General features: G+C 58.0%; 6 protein-coding genes across 6 annotated transcripts; 2 read left to right on the top strand and 4 right to left on the bottom strand.

Annotated features, from left to right (window-relative positions):
- Window positions 1–202: 202 nt before the first annotated feature.
- On the bottom strand, window positions 203–1,150 carry E0L32_011460 (uncharacterized protein; the record flags this gene model as incomplete). Its single annotated transcript, XM_031134191.1, has 2 exons — window positions 203–814; window positions 884–1,150. The coding sequence occupies 2 exons, from the start codon at window positions 1,148–1,150 to the stop codon at window positions 203–205; spliced, it is 879 nt and encodes a 292-aa protein (XP_031000556.1).
- Window positions 1,151–3,018: 1,868 nt separating this feature from the next.
- On the top strand, window positions 3,019–4,114 carry E0L32_011459 (uncharacterized protein; the record flags this gene model as incomplete). The annotated part of the gene is made up of 7 exons (XM_031134190.1): window positions 3,019–3,051; window positions 3,121–3,128; window positions 3,185–3,288; window positions 3,351–3,457; window positions 3,514–3,632; window positions 3,722–3,903; window positions 3,978–4,114. The coding sequence occupies 7 exons, from the start codon at window positions 3,019–3,021 to the stop codon at window positions 4,112–4,114; spliced, it is 690 nt and encodes a 229-aa protein (XP_031000555.1).
- A 498-nt stretch (window positions 4,115–4,612) lies between these two features.
- On the bottom strand, window positions 4,613–5,755 carry E0L32_011458 (uncharacterized protein; the record flags this gene model as incomplete). The annotated part of the gene is made up of 1 exon (XM_031134189.1): window positions 4,613–5,755. One exon carries the CDS (start codon window positions 5,753–5,755, stop codon window positions 4,613–4,615), a length of 1,143 nt encoding a protein of 380 aa, XP_031000554.1.
- Window positions 5,756–6,217: 462 nt separating this feature from the next.
- E0L32_011457 (uncharacterized protein) lies at window positions 6,218–8,721 on the bottom strand (the record flags this gene model as incomplete). Its single annotated transcript, XM_031134188.1, has 3 exons — window positions 6,218–6,806; window positions 6,860–7,537; window positions 7,589–8,721. 3 exons carry the CDS (start codon window positions 8,719–8,721, stop codon window positions 6,218–6,220), a joined length of 2,400 nt encoding a protein of 799 aa, XP_031000553.1.
- A 1,265-nt stretch (window positions 8,722–9,986) lies between these two features.
- On the top strand, window positions 9,987–16,126 carry E0L32_011456 (uncharacterized protein; the record flags this gene model as incomplete). Its single annotated transcript, XM_031134187.1, has 8 exons — window positions 9,987–10,174; window positions 10,234–10,316; window positions 10,384–10,672; window positions 11,256–13,055; window positions 13,479–13,978; window positions 14,376–14,815; window positions 14,906–15,893; window positions 15,957–16,126. The coding sequence occupies 8 exons, from the start codon at window positions 9,987–9,989 to the stop codon at window positions 16,124–16,126; spliced, it is 4,458 nt and encodes a 1,485-aa protein (XP_031000552.1).
- Window positions 16,127–16,470: 344 nt separating this feature from the next.
- E0L32_011455 (uncharacterized protein) lies at window positions 16,471–17,827 on the bottom strand (the record flags this gene model as incomplete). Its single annotated transcript, XM_031134186.1, has 3 exons — window positions 16,471–17,174; window positions 17,273–17,603; window positions 17,702–17,827. 3 exons carry the CDS (start codon window positions 17,825–17,827, stop codon window positions 16,471–16,473), a joined length of 1,161 nt encoding a protein of 386 aa, XP_031000551.1.
- Window positions 17,828–18,417: the final 590 nt, after the last annotated feature.

Genomic DNA, 18,417 nt, shown 5'->3' with positions numbered 1-18,417 from the left:
TGGGCACTTTGGAGTGTGTTTGGTCATGATGAACCTTCATCGCATCTATTCACTACCACCAGGCCGAACAAATGATCGGATCGAGGTTTCCACCAAGGTATCTATCAAAACAACGCCTGCCATGCGGGAAAATCCCCTTGGCTCTGGGGAATAATATGCTAACCATATGAACAAAAAGAAAAGGATCGGAACGCTTCAGACATTACTTTTCCTCCACAGCCTTGGCAAAGGCCTCGAGCTCGTCCTTGGCGATGGGGTACGTGTGCTCGGGGGCGGGGTACGCGCGGCTCTTGACCTCGTCGCGGTACGCCCCGATGGCCCGGAAGCTCTCGGACCAGACGTCGCCGTACTTCTTGACGAACTTGGGGATGAAGCGACCCGGCGGGAAGTTGCCCGTCATGTCGATCTGCACGAGCACCTGGCCCGCGCAGCCGGCGCCGGCGCCGATGCCGATGGTCGGCACCGAGAGCTCCCCGGTCACGATGGCCGCCACCTCGGCGGGCACGGCCTCGAGCACCATGGCGAAGCAGCCGGCCTCCTGCAGGGCGAGGGCGTCGTCGAGCACCTTGAGGGCCGCCGGGCACGTCTTGCCTTGCACGCGGAACCCGCCCAGGGCGTTCTGGCGCTGGGGCGTCAGGCCGATGTGCCCCAGGACGGGGATGCCCGCGGCGGTGATCTTGCGGATGGTGGGGGCCATCTCGCGGCCGCCCTCGAGCTTGACGGACTGGACGCGGCCTTCCTTGACGAAGCGGATGGCGGTCTGCAGGGCCTGCTCTGGGGAGACCTCGTACGAGCCCATGGGGAGGTCGCCGATCTTTATGATTATGATACGGCATATCAGTATATGGTCTTGATACATACAAAAGCAAAAGAATGGACTTACAGTGAAGGCCGCCTTGGCTGCTCGTGAGACGGATCGGCAATGGAGCAGCATCTCTTCTACCAGGACCTCGCTCGTGTCCTCCATGCCCAGCGCCACCATGGCCAGACTGTCCCCGACGAGGATCATCTCCATGCCGGCCGAGTCGGCGACGTAGGCACTCGGGAAGTCATGGGCGGTCATGACGGTGATGGGCTCCTTTTTCTTGAACAGCGACCGTATGGTGCCGAGGGTGACCTTCTTCCTTGCCACGGGAGAGGCAGCACCCATGGGGGAATGCGAGCTCCATCTGTGCTGGGGTTGTTGTGATGATAGGGCTGGCCTGGCGAGGCGGAGAGCTGGTCGCGTGCTCCTGACCAATGAGGCGCACGGCCTCGTCACAGCCGGCAATAAATTCATCACTGTGTGATGGAAGCGGGGGGATTACTGTTATATATGTAGAGTGCTACCAAACGAGATAAATAATCCGGGGGAAATTTCATATGGCTTAACTAGTCCATTGGCCTCGGGCAGTGAGAATAAAAGGGAGAAACAGGCGAGAGTTGAATTGCGTTGCTGCCGGTCGCAGGGGACTCGTTTTTATTTGACTCTTTGGTCATGATGGTTTTTACCGTGTATAATTGAGACTCTTGGTGGTGTTTTCTCCATACCTGTCCTGCGCAAGCCGTTTTGGGACCCGGCGGCTGGTCAGCAAGGCAAAGGATGAAGTACCTTTGTACCTCATGGGAGCTCAATGGCGTGGGGTTTGCCGGGGAAAAGCCAGGCGAGGTACTTTGGCTGGTTGGGGGTGGTGGTCAGCTAGCGTGGCAGCAGCGGCCGCTGAGACCGAATGCCGAGGCTCAATCCGAGGGGCGGTTCAGGGCGTATGTCCAGGCCTGGATGTACCGGTTTCCAGGCTGTCAATGCCAGAAAAGAGATGCCGACAACTGGCATGGATTGGGCTGCCAGCTGTGCAGACTTTGTGAGCCGAACATCACAGCGCTGTCGTTCTTAATAAGGTCCCTCCCTCGCACCCCCACAACCATCCAGGCATTCCGAACCAACATCCAGTGTGAACAGGAATAACGGTCACAGGGTCAGGAACGCGCCCCAATCAGGCATGGGATGTGATGTGATGTGGTTGCATATGGATCCTCCCAGCGCCTCCGTCCAGGAACAAAGGGAGACGCCAAACAGCCTGAGACTTGCTTGGAGGTGTCATTCATGTGGTTTTAGGCTGTGCTGGCTCTCTTGTCTCAGCCCGGATGCAGGAGGGCCATCTGCTCTGGCTTTCCCGCAGCAGCTGAGCAACGGTGTTTCGCCCAGGCTGATGGTGTTTGCGGTACCTAGGAGGAGCCAGGAAAATGACCCTGCTTGGTTGGCACTTTGTTCCTGAGCCCAATAACGTTGATCTTCAATCTTTGTACCTAAAAGCACTCGGGAATGGCCCAGCCTCATTTTGCCTTTGCCTACATCGGAGTGATCTGTCTTCTTACTTGGCTGTAATGATGCGAGTAATTCGTCCGTCTTTTGATCTCGAACCCAGCTCAACCCGGTCCAATCCAATTCCCCTTTGGGATTAACGCCAAAAGTCACCCCAGTGCCAGTGCCCCCCAACGATTCCATCTTATCGCCTCCGGCAGCTACCTATCTTCGCTCATTAGGCAGCCCCGCAGCAGCATCGTCAGTGGAGGGAGTGACTAACTTATCATCACCGCCCACATCATCACTCACTAACAAGGTGCCCGTGACCTGGCTCCTCCGATGGGCGGTCACGTCAACCTGCCGTACTTATTCCACTTGCAAAGTACCTACTGACCTGACCTGACCTTTGGCCTGAAACCTTCAACTCCTCACGCAACCGCGACGTCTCTGACCACGCCTCTTTCATACCCTTCTACTCTCCGCGCCGCCCAAATCCCTCTTCTACTGACAAACACCCACAGAGAACCAGAGGAAACCTTGACCCTTCCCAATCTCTACTTATCTGGCTCTGATCCTATCTCCAATCACCAACCCCACGGATACTGGTTCAGATCTGCGCCAACGCACCCGCAAGCTCGACCGCTAATACCCGGTTGTCTGCCCTCAACTACTGCGCTCATTCAAGCGCCCAACCACAAAACTCCAACCCACAAACCCGGGAAGATCACTCCAACATGTCGAGTCCACGGCGCAGAATTGAGACAGATGTAAGCGAGCGCTCTGCAAATACTTACAGCTGGTCCTGAATATGCTAACAGCGAGCTCGTTGCAACTAGGTCATGAAGTGCGTCATACCACGACTCTCCAAATACCAACGTGCCGTGCTAACCTTACTCGCAGGATGTACGACCTCGACGATCCCTCGCACGAATCCCCCCGCGTACTGACAGAAGCATCTTGTAGGCTTATGAGCGACTACGAGGTTACCTTGGTGAATGACAACAGTAGGTCACCCATGGAACGGCACTCGACTGTCTGCCACCTGGTTGCTAATGATCCGACCTAGTGTATGGCCACCTATTCACTCATTTTCCCCCCCTTTCGGAACCCGATTTTGACATCCATGGAACGCCAGGCAAGAGTTCTATGTCCGTTTCAAGGGACCCGCAGAGAGTGAGTAGCACTGCACGAACTAGAGTACAGGCGTTGGGCGATGTATTAACGCACAGCAAGCCCCCTTCGAGGGAGGAGTGTGGAAGGTCCACGTCGAGCTCCCCGACCAGTACCCGTACCGATCCCCTAGCATTGGATTCGTCAACCGCATCTTCCACCCCAATATCGATGAGCTGTAAGTGGAGTGGACCGGCACGGAGCGACAGTGGGGTTAGAGCACCGTTACAAGGAAGGGGAATACTGAACAAGGGGTTTGTTTGCTAGGTCCGGATCTGTCTGCCTCGATGTCATCAACCAGACTTGGTCGCCCATGTACGACATGATCAACATCTTTGAGGTCTTCCTGCCCCAGCTTCTCCGCTACCCGAACCCGACCGATCCTCTGAACGGCGAGGCAGCTGCGCTGCTCATGCGGGAACCCAAGAGCTATGATGCAAAGGTCAAGGGTGCGATGTCCCCCACACTAGGGCTTACATTCGGGTTGATTTGGGTCCCACTGACACACCTGGTGGTTATACAGAGTATGTTCTGAGGTATGCGAATAAGGACGCAGCCGACGAAGCAGGTGCCGAGAGCGAGGACGACGACGACATGTCCTCAGTGGCCAGCTTTGGCGACGAGGACGACGAGCCGGCCGGACAGATGGACGACGTATGAAGAGGGAGGAACATTCCCATTTCCGAGAGGATCGGCGTAACTGGACATGAGGTTTACTATCTGGGACTTGGTCATGAATACTGGAGTTTGCATAAGATTGTTTGCACCCTCTGCCAACCTGGGGCATGCATTGCCTTTTTTTTTTTGGGACGGTTTCTTTTCCCCCTTTGGCGTACACTGGTTTTGCGAGGAAGGAAGCCGAGCCAGTTCTCATACCATCAATCATCAGCAGCGGGCGGGCTGAGTATTGCTTGGATTTACAAGCGCAAATCGTAGATAGAAACCCCTCGCCCCTTGAAAACACACTTTGGAACTCAGCTTTGCATATTCATCTTGGCCGTGCAATGTGCTCGCAACGGACTGGCTCTAAATGTGGTAGGTGTTCTGGATGTAGAATTGAAGTCTATGGGGTATCATAATAAAACATATCTCCAACAAGCAACTTGGCCCCTTAGAAGGCTCTGCCACTCCCTCCCTGCCCCTTGTATCTCCTCCATCTCAGTCGGAATCCGAGTCATATCCTACCAGACTCTTGGACGCAGGTGTCGGTTTGGCAGGAGGCGGCGACGACTCTTCGGTTGCAACCGCTGTCTCGACCGTCGAGCGCTTCCGTTTCAGTCCAGGGAGCAAGCCGGGAGACTTAGTAGACTCCTTGCTCCAGCCCTCCAAGAACGGATCTTTGGCTGCTCTTGTGTTGCCCAATATCTCTGACACCAGAGCTCCCTTCGTCTTGTCCGCCACGACTTCGGACTTGAGCTTTTTGGTCTTTGGCGTCCCATCTCTCGTCGAGCTCCTCTTATTACTCCTCAGGACCTCCCCGGCGCCCTTGTCGGTGCGGTCCGCAGCAGACGCCGCCCCGCCCTCAAACAGCGGCCGCGCCAGCGCCTTGTCCACGGCGCCCGCCGCGTCCCGCTCCGCGGTCCCAAAGTCCACGAGCGCCGCCCTGCGCGCGTCCTCGTCGCTCGCGGCGACGAGCTCGAGCCCGAAGCTCAGGCGGTCCCGCAGCGCCTCGGCCGCGGCGCCCTCGGCCTCCCTCTCCTGCCGCCCGGCCCGGAAGGCCCGCCGCAGCGCCTGGTTGCGCGCGTAGGGGTCGTCCCAGCGCCGGCCCGCGGCCTCGGCGAGCTCGCCGATGCGCTGCCTGCCCGCGGCCAGGGCGGCGCGGTCCTCAATCGTGCGCTCGAGGTGGGCGAAGGCGCTGCCGCGCGCGGCGTCGCGCTCCCGCGCCGTCCGCAGCTGCACCTCGCCCGACGCGGACACGAGCGACTCGCCGGCCCCGCCGTCGCCCGCGGCGTCGTGCCGGCGCCCGCCCGAGGCGACGACGTAGGCCGTGTGGGCCGGGTCGGTGCGGATCTCGATCGCGCCGCCGCAGGGCGGGTGGCGCATGCGGAAGGCCCAGACGGGCGTCGAGTGGTAGGATCCCGCGCGGCGCTTCTCGGCGTTGAAGCGCACGCCCTGGCCGATGAGCGTCTCGCGGGGCCGGCAGGTCGTGCACCAGACGGGGAAGGGCATCTCGAAGCGCACGACCAGGGCGCCGTCCGGGCGGGCGCGCTTGCCGAGCGGGTGCTTGCCGTGCAGGGCGTTGGCCGAGGCGAGCCCCGCGTGCTCCGGGGGCACGTACCGGCCCATGTTGAAGCCTTGCATCTTGGGCGGGCTTTTCTTGGTCCCGCGCAACCGGGGCCGGGGGGTGTTAGAGGGTGTTGTTGGGTGTTTGTGATAATGTGGGGAGGGGGGGTCGGTCGAGGTCGAAGTTGTGTTGGAAATATGTTCCCTTGTCGACTGGCAGAGGGCCTGGGACCGGCGGTCGCGGAATGTGTGAATCAAGAAGGTTGAGGGTGTGGTGTTCAGTAATGTCACATTTCAAACCTGGAGGGCGTTATCGTTGATAAGCATTGGCGTCTATCGGTGGCGTGGCCGATGTCATGGCGGGTAAGAGCGGGACACTGTACAAGTAGTGGGAGTCTTTAGTGGGCTTTTGCTCCAGTCTCGCTCAGAATCCTGACCAAAGGAGGCAACTCTCATGCAGCTACGCAGATACATACACCAGATAGGTATCATATTATTCATTTATTATCACAAGATATCTATCTGTATCTTGTTGCAACCCTAGTTCATATCCATGGCGCCCATCCAGCTTGGTGGTCGATCCTCCACCTTGCTCCCCCAGTCGCTCTCCTTCTCCCCCAGTTCCAGCTCCAGCACCCAGCCCTCTGTGAAGAACTCGTGCCCGATCCAGCTCTTGGTCCAAGGCTTCCCATTCACAGTGGCCCTCTGCACATACATCTTCTCATAAGAGGCATCAAAGTTGATGTTCTTGATAGTCGCCGTCTTTCCCGTCACCTTGCTCGTGATGTTGACCTCCTGGAAGAACGGAGGCGAGATGAGATAGACGTTCTGGCCTGCGACTGGAAAGAGCCCGATCATGGAGAAGAACAGGAACGAGCCCATGGCCCCGGAGTCGTCGTTGCCAGGCAGGCCCCCGTTCGTGGTGTTGAAGCCAGCCGGCACGTACGTGTGGATGCGCTTCGTCGACAGCCCAGGCCGGCCAGGCCAGTGGTACAGGTACACCGTGAGGAAGACTGGCTCGTTGGAAATGTCCGCGAGTCCCGACGTGTGGAAGAAATCAAGCCGCGAAATGAAACTAGCATCACCGCCCATTAAGGAGATTATGCTGGAGATGGACTGCGGCACAATGCTGTCAAGGAGTCAGTATCGATTACTGGATTGAGCCGCTGCTTGCTGACTTACAATTGGTACTGCCATATGCTGGCTTCGAAGGTCTCGCTAGGATTCGAAGTAAGCGAGCAGAAGCCTGCCAGCGCAGAACAAGCAATGGGATCTTGGAGGCCCCAGGTCTGGTTCAGGTACTTGGGCTGAAAGAATCCGGTGAAGCCAGTGTCAGTGCCGTGGATGGCTGACTTTTGGTCCGCCCTCCACAGGTTACGCCAATTTGTGCTGCGCTTGATGTACTTGGCGTACAGATCATCCCTACCCAGGCCTTGGGCTAAAGTAGCAAGGCAGAAATCGTTGTACGAGTACTCGAGTGTCCGCGAGATGCTCCTTGAGTTCGTGCCAAAACCGACAGGGTCAAAGTCGAGGTACGGAATGTAGTTCAGGTTCTTCCAGCTTGTCAGCCCGCCTCGGCCCTCGAAGGACCACTCTAGGGGCTCATTCTCAGCATCGTTGACGATAGCTTCCAGTGCCAGCTGCCAGTCAACGCCAGTCAGGTTCTTCACGTAGCTGTCGACAAGCACGACGTCGGCGTTGCTGCCGCCCTGGGTCCATCCCTTGCACATCGACATATGGCAGTCTGGCAGCCATCCCTCGTACTTGTATATGTCGAGCAGTGAGTTGACCAGCTGCGTTTGCGCTTCCGGGTCGATGATGGTGAGCAGTGGGTGCTGGGTGCGAAAAGAATCCCATATGCTGCAAAGAAATCTCAGTCTTGATTATCAAGCTATGGGAGGAGTAACTTACCAGTAATACGAATCAAAGTACGGCCGACCGCTATCCCAGTTCGGATTCTCACCGGTGTAGTTCTGGGGCGAAACCATCGTTCGGTACAAACCACTCCAGAAGCTCTTCTGCAGATTGTCACTGACACCTCCCGTAGCTATGGAGACTGAGTTGAGTTTGTCTTCCCATGCAGTCTCCGCCTCTCTGACCAGGCGTCCAAAGTCTTGTAGCGGATCAGGTACTTCTTTCTCGGCGCTGCGGCAAGCTTGATCAGCGCTGATGAAGCTCATGCCCATCCTCGCCGTCACGGTGTCATTGGTGAGTGACTTGAAGCGCACAAAGCCGCCAGCCTCAAGGTAGAACAGGTTGAATCCCCTCGTCACAAAGAGCTTCTTTGGCTCAGTGCCGGCTCTGTTGTTGACCCATACGCCCGTATCGAAGATCTCGGCCCCAAAGAAGTCCACGCAGAAGTGTAGCATGTAAGTCCCCGCGCCGAAGCTCGGCAGGAAGGTCCCATTGCCTGTCATCCTGCCCGTGATCGGGTCCACGACGATCGAGGCATTCTGTCTGCTCTGCCACAGATCCGTTAGGTCAAGCAAGATCAACGGGTGACTTTCTGGTGCCGTTGCGTTTGTATTCCTCTTATATGTGCCATTTCCGCCCTGCCCATCCTTGGGGAAATAGAAGCGGTACAGCGCCGTCCTCTTCGCCACGGTCATCTCGGCTCCGATACCCGTTTCCAGCTCGACGCCGAAGTGACCCGGCCGAGCCTGCACGGAGCCGTTGACATAGTGCCTCTTGCGGTCTCCGATCCGAAAGTCGCAGTTGTCCAGCTCATCGCCGGGGCAGACCTGAGGGAACAGGGGAAAGTTTCCGAGGCTCGGATTGCCCCCGGTGCCGCTGTCGTGCACGGAGCTGAACCCCGTCACGTTGCTCCCGTCCGTGGCGAAGCCGCCCGTGTTCTGCCCGTCTACGTCGGCGACGGCCTTGGCGAGCCCGTACGGGAGCGTGGCGCCGGCGAAGACGTTGCCGCCGTTTGTGGAGCCGATGAGCGGATCGACGTACGAGAGGGCCCCGGACGCGGCTTGAGCTGATGCGAGGCTCGCCGTGCTGAGTATTATTTCGAGAAGCATGACAATCATCGGTCTGGTCATATTGCCGCAGTGACGAGGTGCGTTTTATCTATCATTACTTCTGCACAGGAAATGCAGATACGGATGTTCCGGATGCCCGTTGGAGTTGCCGTAGGAGCTTGTCAATGAACCGGGAAGTCGATCCAGGTTAAATCGCAGCATTGATCAAGCTGATGTGCGAGTGGACAAGAAGTATCTCTATTTTCTCCCGCATCACTGTCCCTTCGACAATGATGCATCGCATCGCGGTGCAGTACCCTACCCTGTAACCTGCCAGGTGACGTGACCTCGACTTCCCCGCCGGGCTCCTGTAAACCCGGAACGGGAAGGTGACGAGGGTGTTAAACTTCACAATATATGCAGATCACTCCTACATGTGCCCACTTTATCTTCAAGGCATATGGTGCCCCATACTGGCCATTGATATGTTCAAACAATGCTGCTGTTTTCGGTAAGTCCGGAGATGCGGTGAGAAGTCATATTTTCTTTAGCTGTCTTGTATGGCTACGGACTTCTTCAATTGCTCATAGACTATCATCACTTCAGCCCATCGTTTTTCTTTAGTAGGGCTTTCTATCCTCTATTTTAACCGGCCCATGCTTCTTTCTACATACGCGGGGCCTTCACCCAGCCGTGATGGAACCGGGATGGGCTACTACATATACATCATAAGACTCGCACGTTCTACAACTGATATGAAAGAAGGGAAGCATACCTTGCAACCTTGCAACTCGCAAGATCGAGGCATCTCGGTAATGCCCGTGGAAACGCCGTTTCCTGCGCTTTCCCATTGACAACTCCTACCAGGTCTCGGCCCAAGGCGATCCCAACTATGACGACATCCCCTGTACGTGTAAAATGACTGCTCGCGCGCGCTTCTCAACACCAGCAGCCGCACCCATTATGAGGAGAAGAAAGGGTCCGGCGCCCCTTTGTGCGAACTAGTGTGGTGAATGAGGTGATTCCGCGCCTGGCTGACCAAGCACCCGCGCGCTGCGGGTGGTTTGCCGAGTGGGCGGGCCGGTGGTGGGGCAACTCTTCGCCGCCCCGCGGGGCCCTCGAGTCGTGCAGCATGAGGGCATCCCCGACGGCGGGTGCGCGCATTTCTGTACAAAAAAGGCTCGAGACTCGTGTTCTTCCATATTCGTCCTGGGAGGCTGTTCGGTATATCAATTTATTGTATAAAAGCTTACTACTGCCTCTTTTGAAAGGATATTGAACAGCTTGATCCCATCACAGCCAGCACCGCATCCGGGTGATCCGTTTCCGAACTGAGGAGCCGAACCATGGCCGACATCTACAACCCGCCCGTGTCGTCGTATCCCTCACCCCTCAAGGGCTACGAGAATGCCGAGCCTTTGGGTAGTGAGATGAACGAGGATGGAAAGAGCCTGAAGAACGCACAGACTGGTGTCAAGAGCGAGGCCTACACCCGTTTCACCGAGCCTCTTGACAACGGTATCAGAGGCGGCTTGTATGTTGTATCTCTGTCGACCCAATGCAAAATCCAGATACTAACAGGTTTTCACACAGTGATGTTCACATCTACTATTTTCAGTCAAATCCTGAGCAGGTCAAGTATGCTCGTGAGCTGTTTGAACGTGTCCGCCACGAGTGTAAGCAATCCCTCAGAGTCGACCTCAACCAGCCGTGTTGTTCAAGGGATATTGACCATTGCCACAGTCCCCGAACTGCGCATCTACAGCATCTTTGAGGGCCCCATAGGTCCGCACCCGATCGCCATGTTTGAGGTCAACCTCTTGAGCCCGGCAGAGTTCGGCGCGTTCATCCCCTGGCTCTCCGTGTGGAGAGGGCCCCTGTCGGCGCTGGTGCATCCCAACACCGTTGTAGCGGAGGGTACGAGCAAGGCCGAGAGGGCGGTAGAGATGAGGAAGGACCACACCACAAGGGCACTCTGGATGGGCCCTGAGGTCCCGCTGGATGCCTCCGTTTTTGAGAGGATGGCTTCCTCGTGAGCGGTCTTGTATCATATGGCTGGGCCCAAGCTTGCACACTGTAGCTGTCAAGAAGCAGCCATCGCTCTTGTCTAGTTTTGATGTCTCGAATGTGTAATCCTAAAAATGTCGCCTTATTCCTAAAAGAAGTAAGCAGTTCAAGGTGATTTTTCGGGGCTGAGATTAATTGGACAGAGTCGAAGTATCTCACCCGAGCGACTGCATTTCTCCTAGCAGATTTCTTGTGTCTGGTCATAGCCACCAGAAACCCTCAAAATTGCGAGACTCGGCTGTCTTATTTGGTTGATGGAAGAAACGCGGAAGAGGGTTGGTTTGCATGCGAATTGAAGTAGCTCTGATTATTGGGCTCGGCGCATCTCAGCTAAAGCATAGGTCGTCTTAATAGCGCATCGTTCCTCGCAATTTGTCTGACCACTGCAAATACTCCACCTCATGATGCCATAAGTCTTGATATTCGCGACAATGTCCATCCGAATCCTCAAATCATGAGGCATCGCAACTAGCCTTGGTTTTTGCTTCAGCGATCGAAAGGCCAGTCAACCCTCGCCAACGGCGCGGATGACACATCACACGGCTCAGCCCGAAGGACACTGTTGCCGGCGAACGGCTTATCATCCGCACAGATATGCTCAACACAAGCAACTCCTTTGTCTTTGATGTACATAAAATGAATACAGTCGCCATGGAAGATGAAAAGATCAACCTCTTGGTAGCTGCCAATGGCCTCAAGGAGGTCGCCCAGGCCCAGGCCATCGCGGTGCGCCTGTCCAAGGAACCCAAGATCGCGATCACGGTCCTGGTTGATGACCTGACCCACCGGCTCATCCAAGAGTTCCCCGCGCACGTCAACTCTCCCATAACCCTGACGCAGAGCGTCCAGGCAACCGAAGACATCCGGAGGAAGGCACACGACTTGGCCGCGTGGGCGGACCTCCTCGTGGTCGTACCCCTGGGAGCGAACCAGCTGGCGCAGCTCGCGCTGGCCTTCACTGGCGATGTGCTCTCGGAGGTCCTGCGTGCCTGGGACGTGTCGAAAAGAGTCATCGTTGCCCCAGGCATGACGAGCCAGGTCTGGAACCAGCCGGCCACAGAGGAACACATGGCCAAGGTGAACAAGAAAATGCCGTGGATCCGTTTGGTGCCGCCCATCTTGTGGGGGTTTGACGAGGCGAGTTTGGACTCCAACGGCCGGCCCATGGCTCGATGGGACAGCTTCAACGACGTCGTGAGGATGATCAAGAACCACGCAGATATGGCCACCCTGGGCAGCGGCTGGGTCAACTGGCCGTCGAAATTGCCTTTGATCGAGATGGTCCCCACGAACACGAAGCTGCCTCCTGAGATATGGAGCATGGTGATGGAGGAACTGGGCGACTGGGAGTTGGCGCAGACATTGGGGGTTCCTGCGAACCTTCCGTTCCCCAGCGAGCTGGGATGGCATAAAGAGCCCCATAACCCACACGACCCAACCCAGGTCTTCATGCATGAACTCGAGTGGACATTGCTGAGTGCTGATGAAGATGCTATATGCAAGAAGCTGTCTGAATCTCCAGAGCCCCTCGAGGAGATCTCGGCCCTCGCTCTGAAGCTCGTTCTCCGCTACTCTCTGATTCGAGTCCTCACCGTCCTCGAACACCACCATCCTCTAGTCTTCAGGCACATGAACCAGTCATACATACCTTGGAAGGCGGCTGGCGTCTATGGTCGGACGGATGTCCTTGACTGGTGGTCCAAGGCAAGCTGCTTCCAGGACCTGCAATGGGACAGGCGTGCGCTCGACACCGCCTCCAGCAACGGCTATGTGCATGTGTTGGAGTGGTGGAGGCAGTCCGGGCTGGCGCTCAAATACAGCGAAGCAGCAATGGAACTTGCCACTCTCCACCGGCACAGCGCAGTCCTGGAATGGTGGCGAGGCCTCGCTCTCAAAGACCCGGAGGTCCCGCTCAAGTCGGGGAGGTCTCTGACGTACGCCGTGTCAGTGGGCGACCCGGCGATGTTCAGGATGCTCATGGAGAGTGCGGTCGGGACGGCGGACCGGCGCATCGGGGTCTGGGAGGCTTCGGATTGGGGCAACGTCGAGCTGCTGAATGTCTGTCGCGAGGTTATGAAGGACGAGGATCTGCTGTATGGCACAGAGCACATCCTGGACGAGCCCACGCGCCGAGGTCACTTTCCCGTCCTGGAGTGGTGGAAGGACTACGCTCTTGGGGAGCCCCCGGGCATGAACGGGAAGAGGGCCAAGAAGGTTGGCTACAGGATTGCAGACATACTCGACGGCCTGGAGGACGTCAGGACAAGGAACAAAGGCAGAGCTCCAACGAGGGATTGGTGGACTCGAACCTGGCGCGATGTCGACACAAGGGACGCGCATAGGTGGAGGTATTTGGGAGAACCGTAGTCCACGGCGGTTGATCGCATACAACTCAATCACCTACCTGCTATGATGGAATGATGGATATGTATCGGTGAAAACTTTGGTTCATGACCTGCTATTTACGCTTCATTCCACGACTAAGGGCCCGACAGCTTGACTGTCTCCGGTTCTGGATCATGATCGAAAGTGAGGAAAAACGGAGACATAGTATTGGGGTATCATGCAAATCTTGCCGGATTGCTGGGTATCAATCTTCGAAGCACTTCAATCTGCCGCGCCTGTGCCTTGCCTCTAAGCTCCGAAACGCCCCTCTTGTCCTGCCGCCTGAGCCCGTTCGAGTATATGACGGTGAAGTCGGGAATCTTCTCGCCCGGTGCGACGACTGTCTGTGGTGCCAATGTACAGTGCTGTATGAAACTGCAGATTAGCATCCTTATGACCACATACTCTGCGTTCGTCTCTTTTCGTCTTTCTAGAAAGACAACTCACCCTCCCGATAGAAGCCCCCCTGCCCACCCTGGACTTAACACCCAGGACGGTGCCCTCCCCGACGAAAGTGCCGCCCGTCTCGACCACGGCGCCGACCTCGACCGTGACAAAGTCGGCCAGCGTCACGCTGCCCTCCGCGCCGCCGGGCCCCGGGGTGGCGCCGACGTGCGAGCGCTCGTGGACGATGCACCGGCGGCCGATGTTGACGGGACCCGAGGCCGAGTCGAGGCGGGCGCGCGGGTGGATGACGCTCTCGGAGCTGATAGTAATAGGGTAGGAGCCGACGAGGATGGACGAGTCGGCGACGGTGATGTTGGACGCGAAGTGCGCGGGGGCCTTGGGGCCGGCTGTCCCGCTCGAGGGCATCATGGACTGGCGGCGGGCGGCGCTGGAGGCGGCGGCGGCGGCGGCGGAGGAGGAGGAGGCCGAGGCGGACATCGTGAGTGTGTGCCGTTGATTCTATTGGCCTCGTAGGCGGTTGGTATGGTACCTCTGTGAGAGGGGAGTGTTCATTGCAGAATTGTTGCTGCAATTCCTGCGAGACCGGGTGGCTCGAGGTGATCCCACTGCCAACGCAGGTCGGTCAGACAACGGCAGCAGGAGATGAGTCTGATGCAGCTCGAGATACCTAGGCTATGGCACGGCCGCGCTACAGCAGATGTACAGCGGCGGACCCACCTGGACTGTAGCGATGTCCAGCACTGAACCAAGTCTTGACATCACCAAAAGCCCGCCGCCGTTGGTGCGGTAAAGCTCTCGCCACGGCCGCGCACAGACCACACCCGCACCAGCCAATCACGGCTAGGCAAATTGCGATCCCCATAATCAACCTCAAGTTTCCAATTCCATCCGGCAAACTCACGCACCAAGCCGTTCGACCACGAAAGCATCAACCGACCGCTCGATTGGGGCTTCTACACGGCCAATTCTGCCACCACCAGCAGCAACCATGTTGTCGAGGACTGCAGCACCGTCAAAGGCCTCGGCCAAGACGCTGTCGCGGGTCTGCGTGGCCCAGCAGCAGTCGAGAAACTTTGCGACCGTCCAGGATGGCACGCCGGCCAAGCGAACCTACGGCGGCCTCAAGGACCAGGACCGCATCTTCCAGAACCTCTACGGCCGCTATCCGCCCGACCTCAAGCACGCCAAGAAGATGGGCGACTGGCACAAGACCAAGGAGATCATCCTCAAGGGCCACGACTGGATCATTGGCGAGGTCAAGGCCTCCGGCCTGCGAGGACGAGGTGGTGCCGGTTTCCCCTCGGGCCTGAAATGGGTATGTCGCCTAGATGCTCCTTGGCGAGATTGGAGGACATAAGATTTACGAATTCCGCGAGAGATGTACTGACTAGTTGTCATTCTGCAGTCATTCATGAACTTCAAGGACTGGGACAAGGACACCAAGCCCCGATACCTGGTTGTCAACGCCGATGAGGGAGAGCCCGGCACCTGCAAGGACCGCGAGATCATGCGAAAGGACCCCCACAAGCTTGTCGAAGGCTGCCTGATCGCCGGCCGAGCCATGAACGCCACCGCTGCCTACATCTACATCCGTGGCGAGTTCGTCTACGAGGCCGCCGTCCTCCAGAACGCCATCAACGAGGCCTACAAGGAGGGTCTCATTGGCAAGAACGCCTGCGGCTCCGGCTACGACTTCGACGTCTACATCCACCGCGGTGCCGGTGCCTACGTGTGCGGTGAGGAGACCTCCCTGATTGAGTCCCTCGAGGGCAAGCCCGGAAAGCCCCGTCTCAAGCCGCCATTCCCCGCTGCCGTCGGTCTCTTCGGCTGCCCCTCCACCGTTACCAACGTCGAGACCGTCGCCGTCGCCCCGACTATCTGCCGCCGCGGTGGCAACTGGTTTGCTAGCTTCGGCCGTGAGCGCAACCAGGGCACCAAGCTCTTCTGCATCAGCGGCCACGTCAACAACCCCTGCACCGTGGAGGAGGAGATGTCGATCCCCATGCGCGAGCTTATCGAGAAGCACTGTGGCGGTGTCCGCGGTGGCTGGGACAACCTCCTCGCCGTCATTCCTGGTGGCTCGTCCACCCCCATCCTCCCCAAGAGTGTCTGCGACGACCAGCTCATGGACTTTGACGCCCTCAAGGACAGCCAGTCCGGTCTGGGTACCGCCGCCGTGATCGTCATGGACAAGAGCACCGATGTCGTCCGTGCCATCAGCCGTCTCAGCCACTTTTACAGGCACGAGTCCTGCGGCCAGTGCACGCCGTGCCGCGAGGGCAGCAAGTGGACCGAGCAGATCATGAGCCGTTTCGAGAAGGGCCAGGGCCGGGAGCGCGAGATCGACATGCTCCAGGAGCTGACGAAGCAGGTCGAGGGACACACTATTTGCGGTAAGTCGAAACCCTGACAAGAAGCTGGAAGTTTTGCAGTAAATGCTGACGATATTCTTGTAGCTCTGGGAGAGGCTTTCGCCTGGCCCATCCAGGGTCTGATCCGCCACTTCCGGCCCGAGCTCGAGGCTCGGATGCAGAAGTTTGCTCAGGAGAACGGCGGCGCGGCGCTGGGTGGTGGCTGGGCGCACAACACGAGGCAGCAGGGCAAGCTGGTCGCCCCGGGACAATAGATGTGTAGGTAGAGAGAAGGGGCTTAGAACGGGGTGATGCGAAAGATGAAGAGAAGGAGTGGCGTCCCGCGACTGAAAACGCGGACCTGAACACCGCATTTTCCCTTGTGTAACTTATTGTGCATACGAATCATCAGGTAGACCATATTCTTTACCTCTCAGGGACCAGGTGGTGGTGTATTTACTTTGTATCTCTAGATGGAAAGATCTGTTTACTGTGAAGACTGACGATAACGTACCGACAGCGACAAGCAAGGCTACCCTCCCATTTTCTTTGTTCGAGCAATTTGTTTATCAGGCTCGGTTGGAACCTTTCTATTTCAGTCCCCGGCTCCTTACTTTCCTCAGCTGTACCCTCCGCCAATCTTCTTGTCTTCCAGCGCCACCCCCTTCTTTTTATCCTGCATGAGCTTAGTGAGCGCACTGACAAGGGCCCTGACGGCAGCCTCGGACGTCTGATGATGGAAGACCAGCCTGGCCATGGGGAACACGGCGATCTTCTCGCGCGCGCAGTACTCGACAAAGGCCGCGGGCGGGATCCCCACGGCATCGAGGTCCAGCAGGATCATGTTTGTCTGCGGCGGCAGCGAGAAGCGGTAACCCAGGGCCTCGAGCTCGACGGCGGCGGCGCGGGTCATCCCGTGCACGGCCGGCAGGCGCGGCAGGCTGTGCTCGAGCGCGGCCAGCGCGGCGGCGGCCATCATGCCCGGCTGCCGCGTGCCGCCGCCGAGCATCTTGCGGAACCACCTGGCGCGCGCGACGAACGCCCCGCTGCCGAGGACGACGCTGCCCATGGGCGCGCCGATGCCCTTGGCCAGGCAGACGGAGATGCTGTCGAAGCAGGCGGCGTAGGCCCTCAGGTCGGACCCCTCGGCCGCGACGCCGTCGAAGACGCGCGCGCCGTCGAGGTGCATCCGCACCGGCTGCTGGCCCTCGGCCACGGGCAGGCCCCGGACGTAGGACGAGATGGCCTGGGCGTCGGCGAGGGGCAGGACCGTGCCGTAGAGGGTGTTCTCGAGGGAGACGACTCTCGTGGGCGGGAAGTGGACTTGCAATCGTCGTGGCTCGCGTTAGCCGCTGATATAAGGGACGGGGCAGCATACCTTCTGTTAGGGGGGAGGAGAAGGGGGTGTGGCCTTGGCTTACTGTTGCCATAGGGAATGATGTGAGGTTTGATGTCTTCGAGGGTCAAGTGCACGCCGTTCTTGGGCTTTACGGTAGTGGTCGACGCCTGGGAGATGACGGGCAGGGCGCCCGACTCCCAGCAGTGGACGTGGGCGCGGTGGTCGAGGACGACGCCGTGCGGAGGCTGCGTCAGGTGCGTGCGCAGGCAGATCTGGTTGCCCTGCGTGCCCGACACGGCCCACAGGGCGGCCTCCATGCCGGTGAGCTCGACGAGCCTCTGCTCGAGGGCCTTGACCGAGGGGTCGCCTTCTTCGTCGTAGATGTCATCGTTTACGGATGCCTCCAGGACGGCCTGGCCGGACGGAAGGGGAAACGCATTAACACGGGCTTTTAGAATTCGTACTCCTCCGAGATACACACACGAGATGCTTTTCGGTCCTTTCACCATACCTTCATCATGTCCTCCGTCGGGACGGTTACGACATCGGACCTGAAGTCCCGGGAGGCCTTCTCCGCGTTGGCCTGGAACCTCGCCCTTACCTCAGGCGTGAAGGGGGATGGTGTGGTCTCGACCATTCTTGGCGAGCTGGCGTGTGGATATTACAAAGATAAACCAGGGGGGGGTTGAACAATGGGATGGTTTTTATCTTCGGCGAAGTAGGCATGGGTCGAGAGTGACGCGATAGTTGAGGATCCCACAGACTCAAGACCGTGCAGTTTTATAGAGATACGTACCACCGACCCTGGGCAGTGGAGTATTCTGCATGACTCTCGGCGCTCCCTATCCATGTCCAGAGCTATCTGTGATGCCTCGAATCCGGGGTAAAATACAGCGCCCGGGGCTCACCCCCGATAACGGGTCTGGCGGGCCTCCCGAGGAGCGGCACCCTTTCCGTGGGAAAAGTATCTGTGTGTGTGTGTGTATCTGTGGGTAAACTGCCCACCACGCTAGATATGGGATATGGGGCCGAGGCCTTTCCCGCGGAAAAGTCTGAGTCAACCGAGAGGTGGCTTCACACGATGCAAACACTGAATGATAAAAGCGCCGGAATCAACATCTGGAATCCCTAGGATTGCATTGAGCGTTTAGAGTTCGATAGCGTTTGACGCCAGTTGTCTGCCCAGATCAGCTCAGCTTGTTCCAGCAGCCAGAGACCAACGACCAT

The sequence above is a fragment of the Thyridium curvatum genome (assembly GCF_004353045.1).
Source record: "Thyridium curvatum strain D216 chromosome Unknown NODE_107_length_115339_cov_83.001128, whole genome shotgun sequence".
In the NCBI taxonomy this organism is placed as follows: domain Eukaryota; kingdom Fungi; phylum Ascomycota; class Sordariomycetes; order Thyridiales; family Thyridiaceae; genus Thyridium; species Thyridium curvatum.
This window is presented reverse-complemented; position numbering and strand designations above follow the sequence as displayed.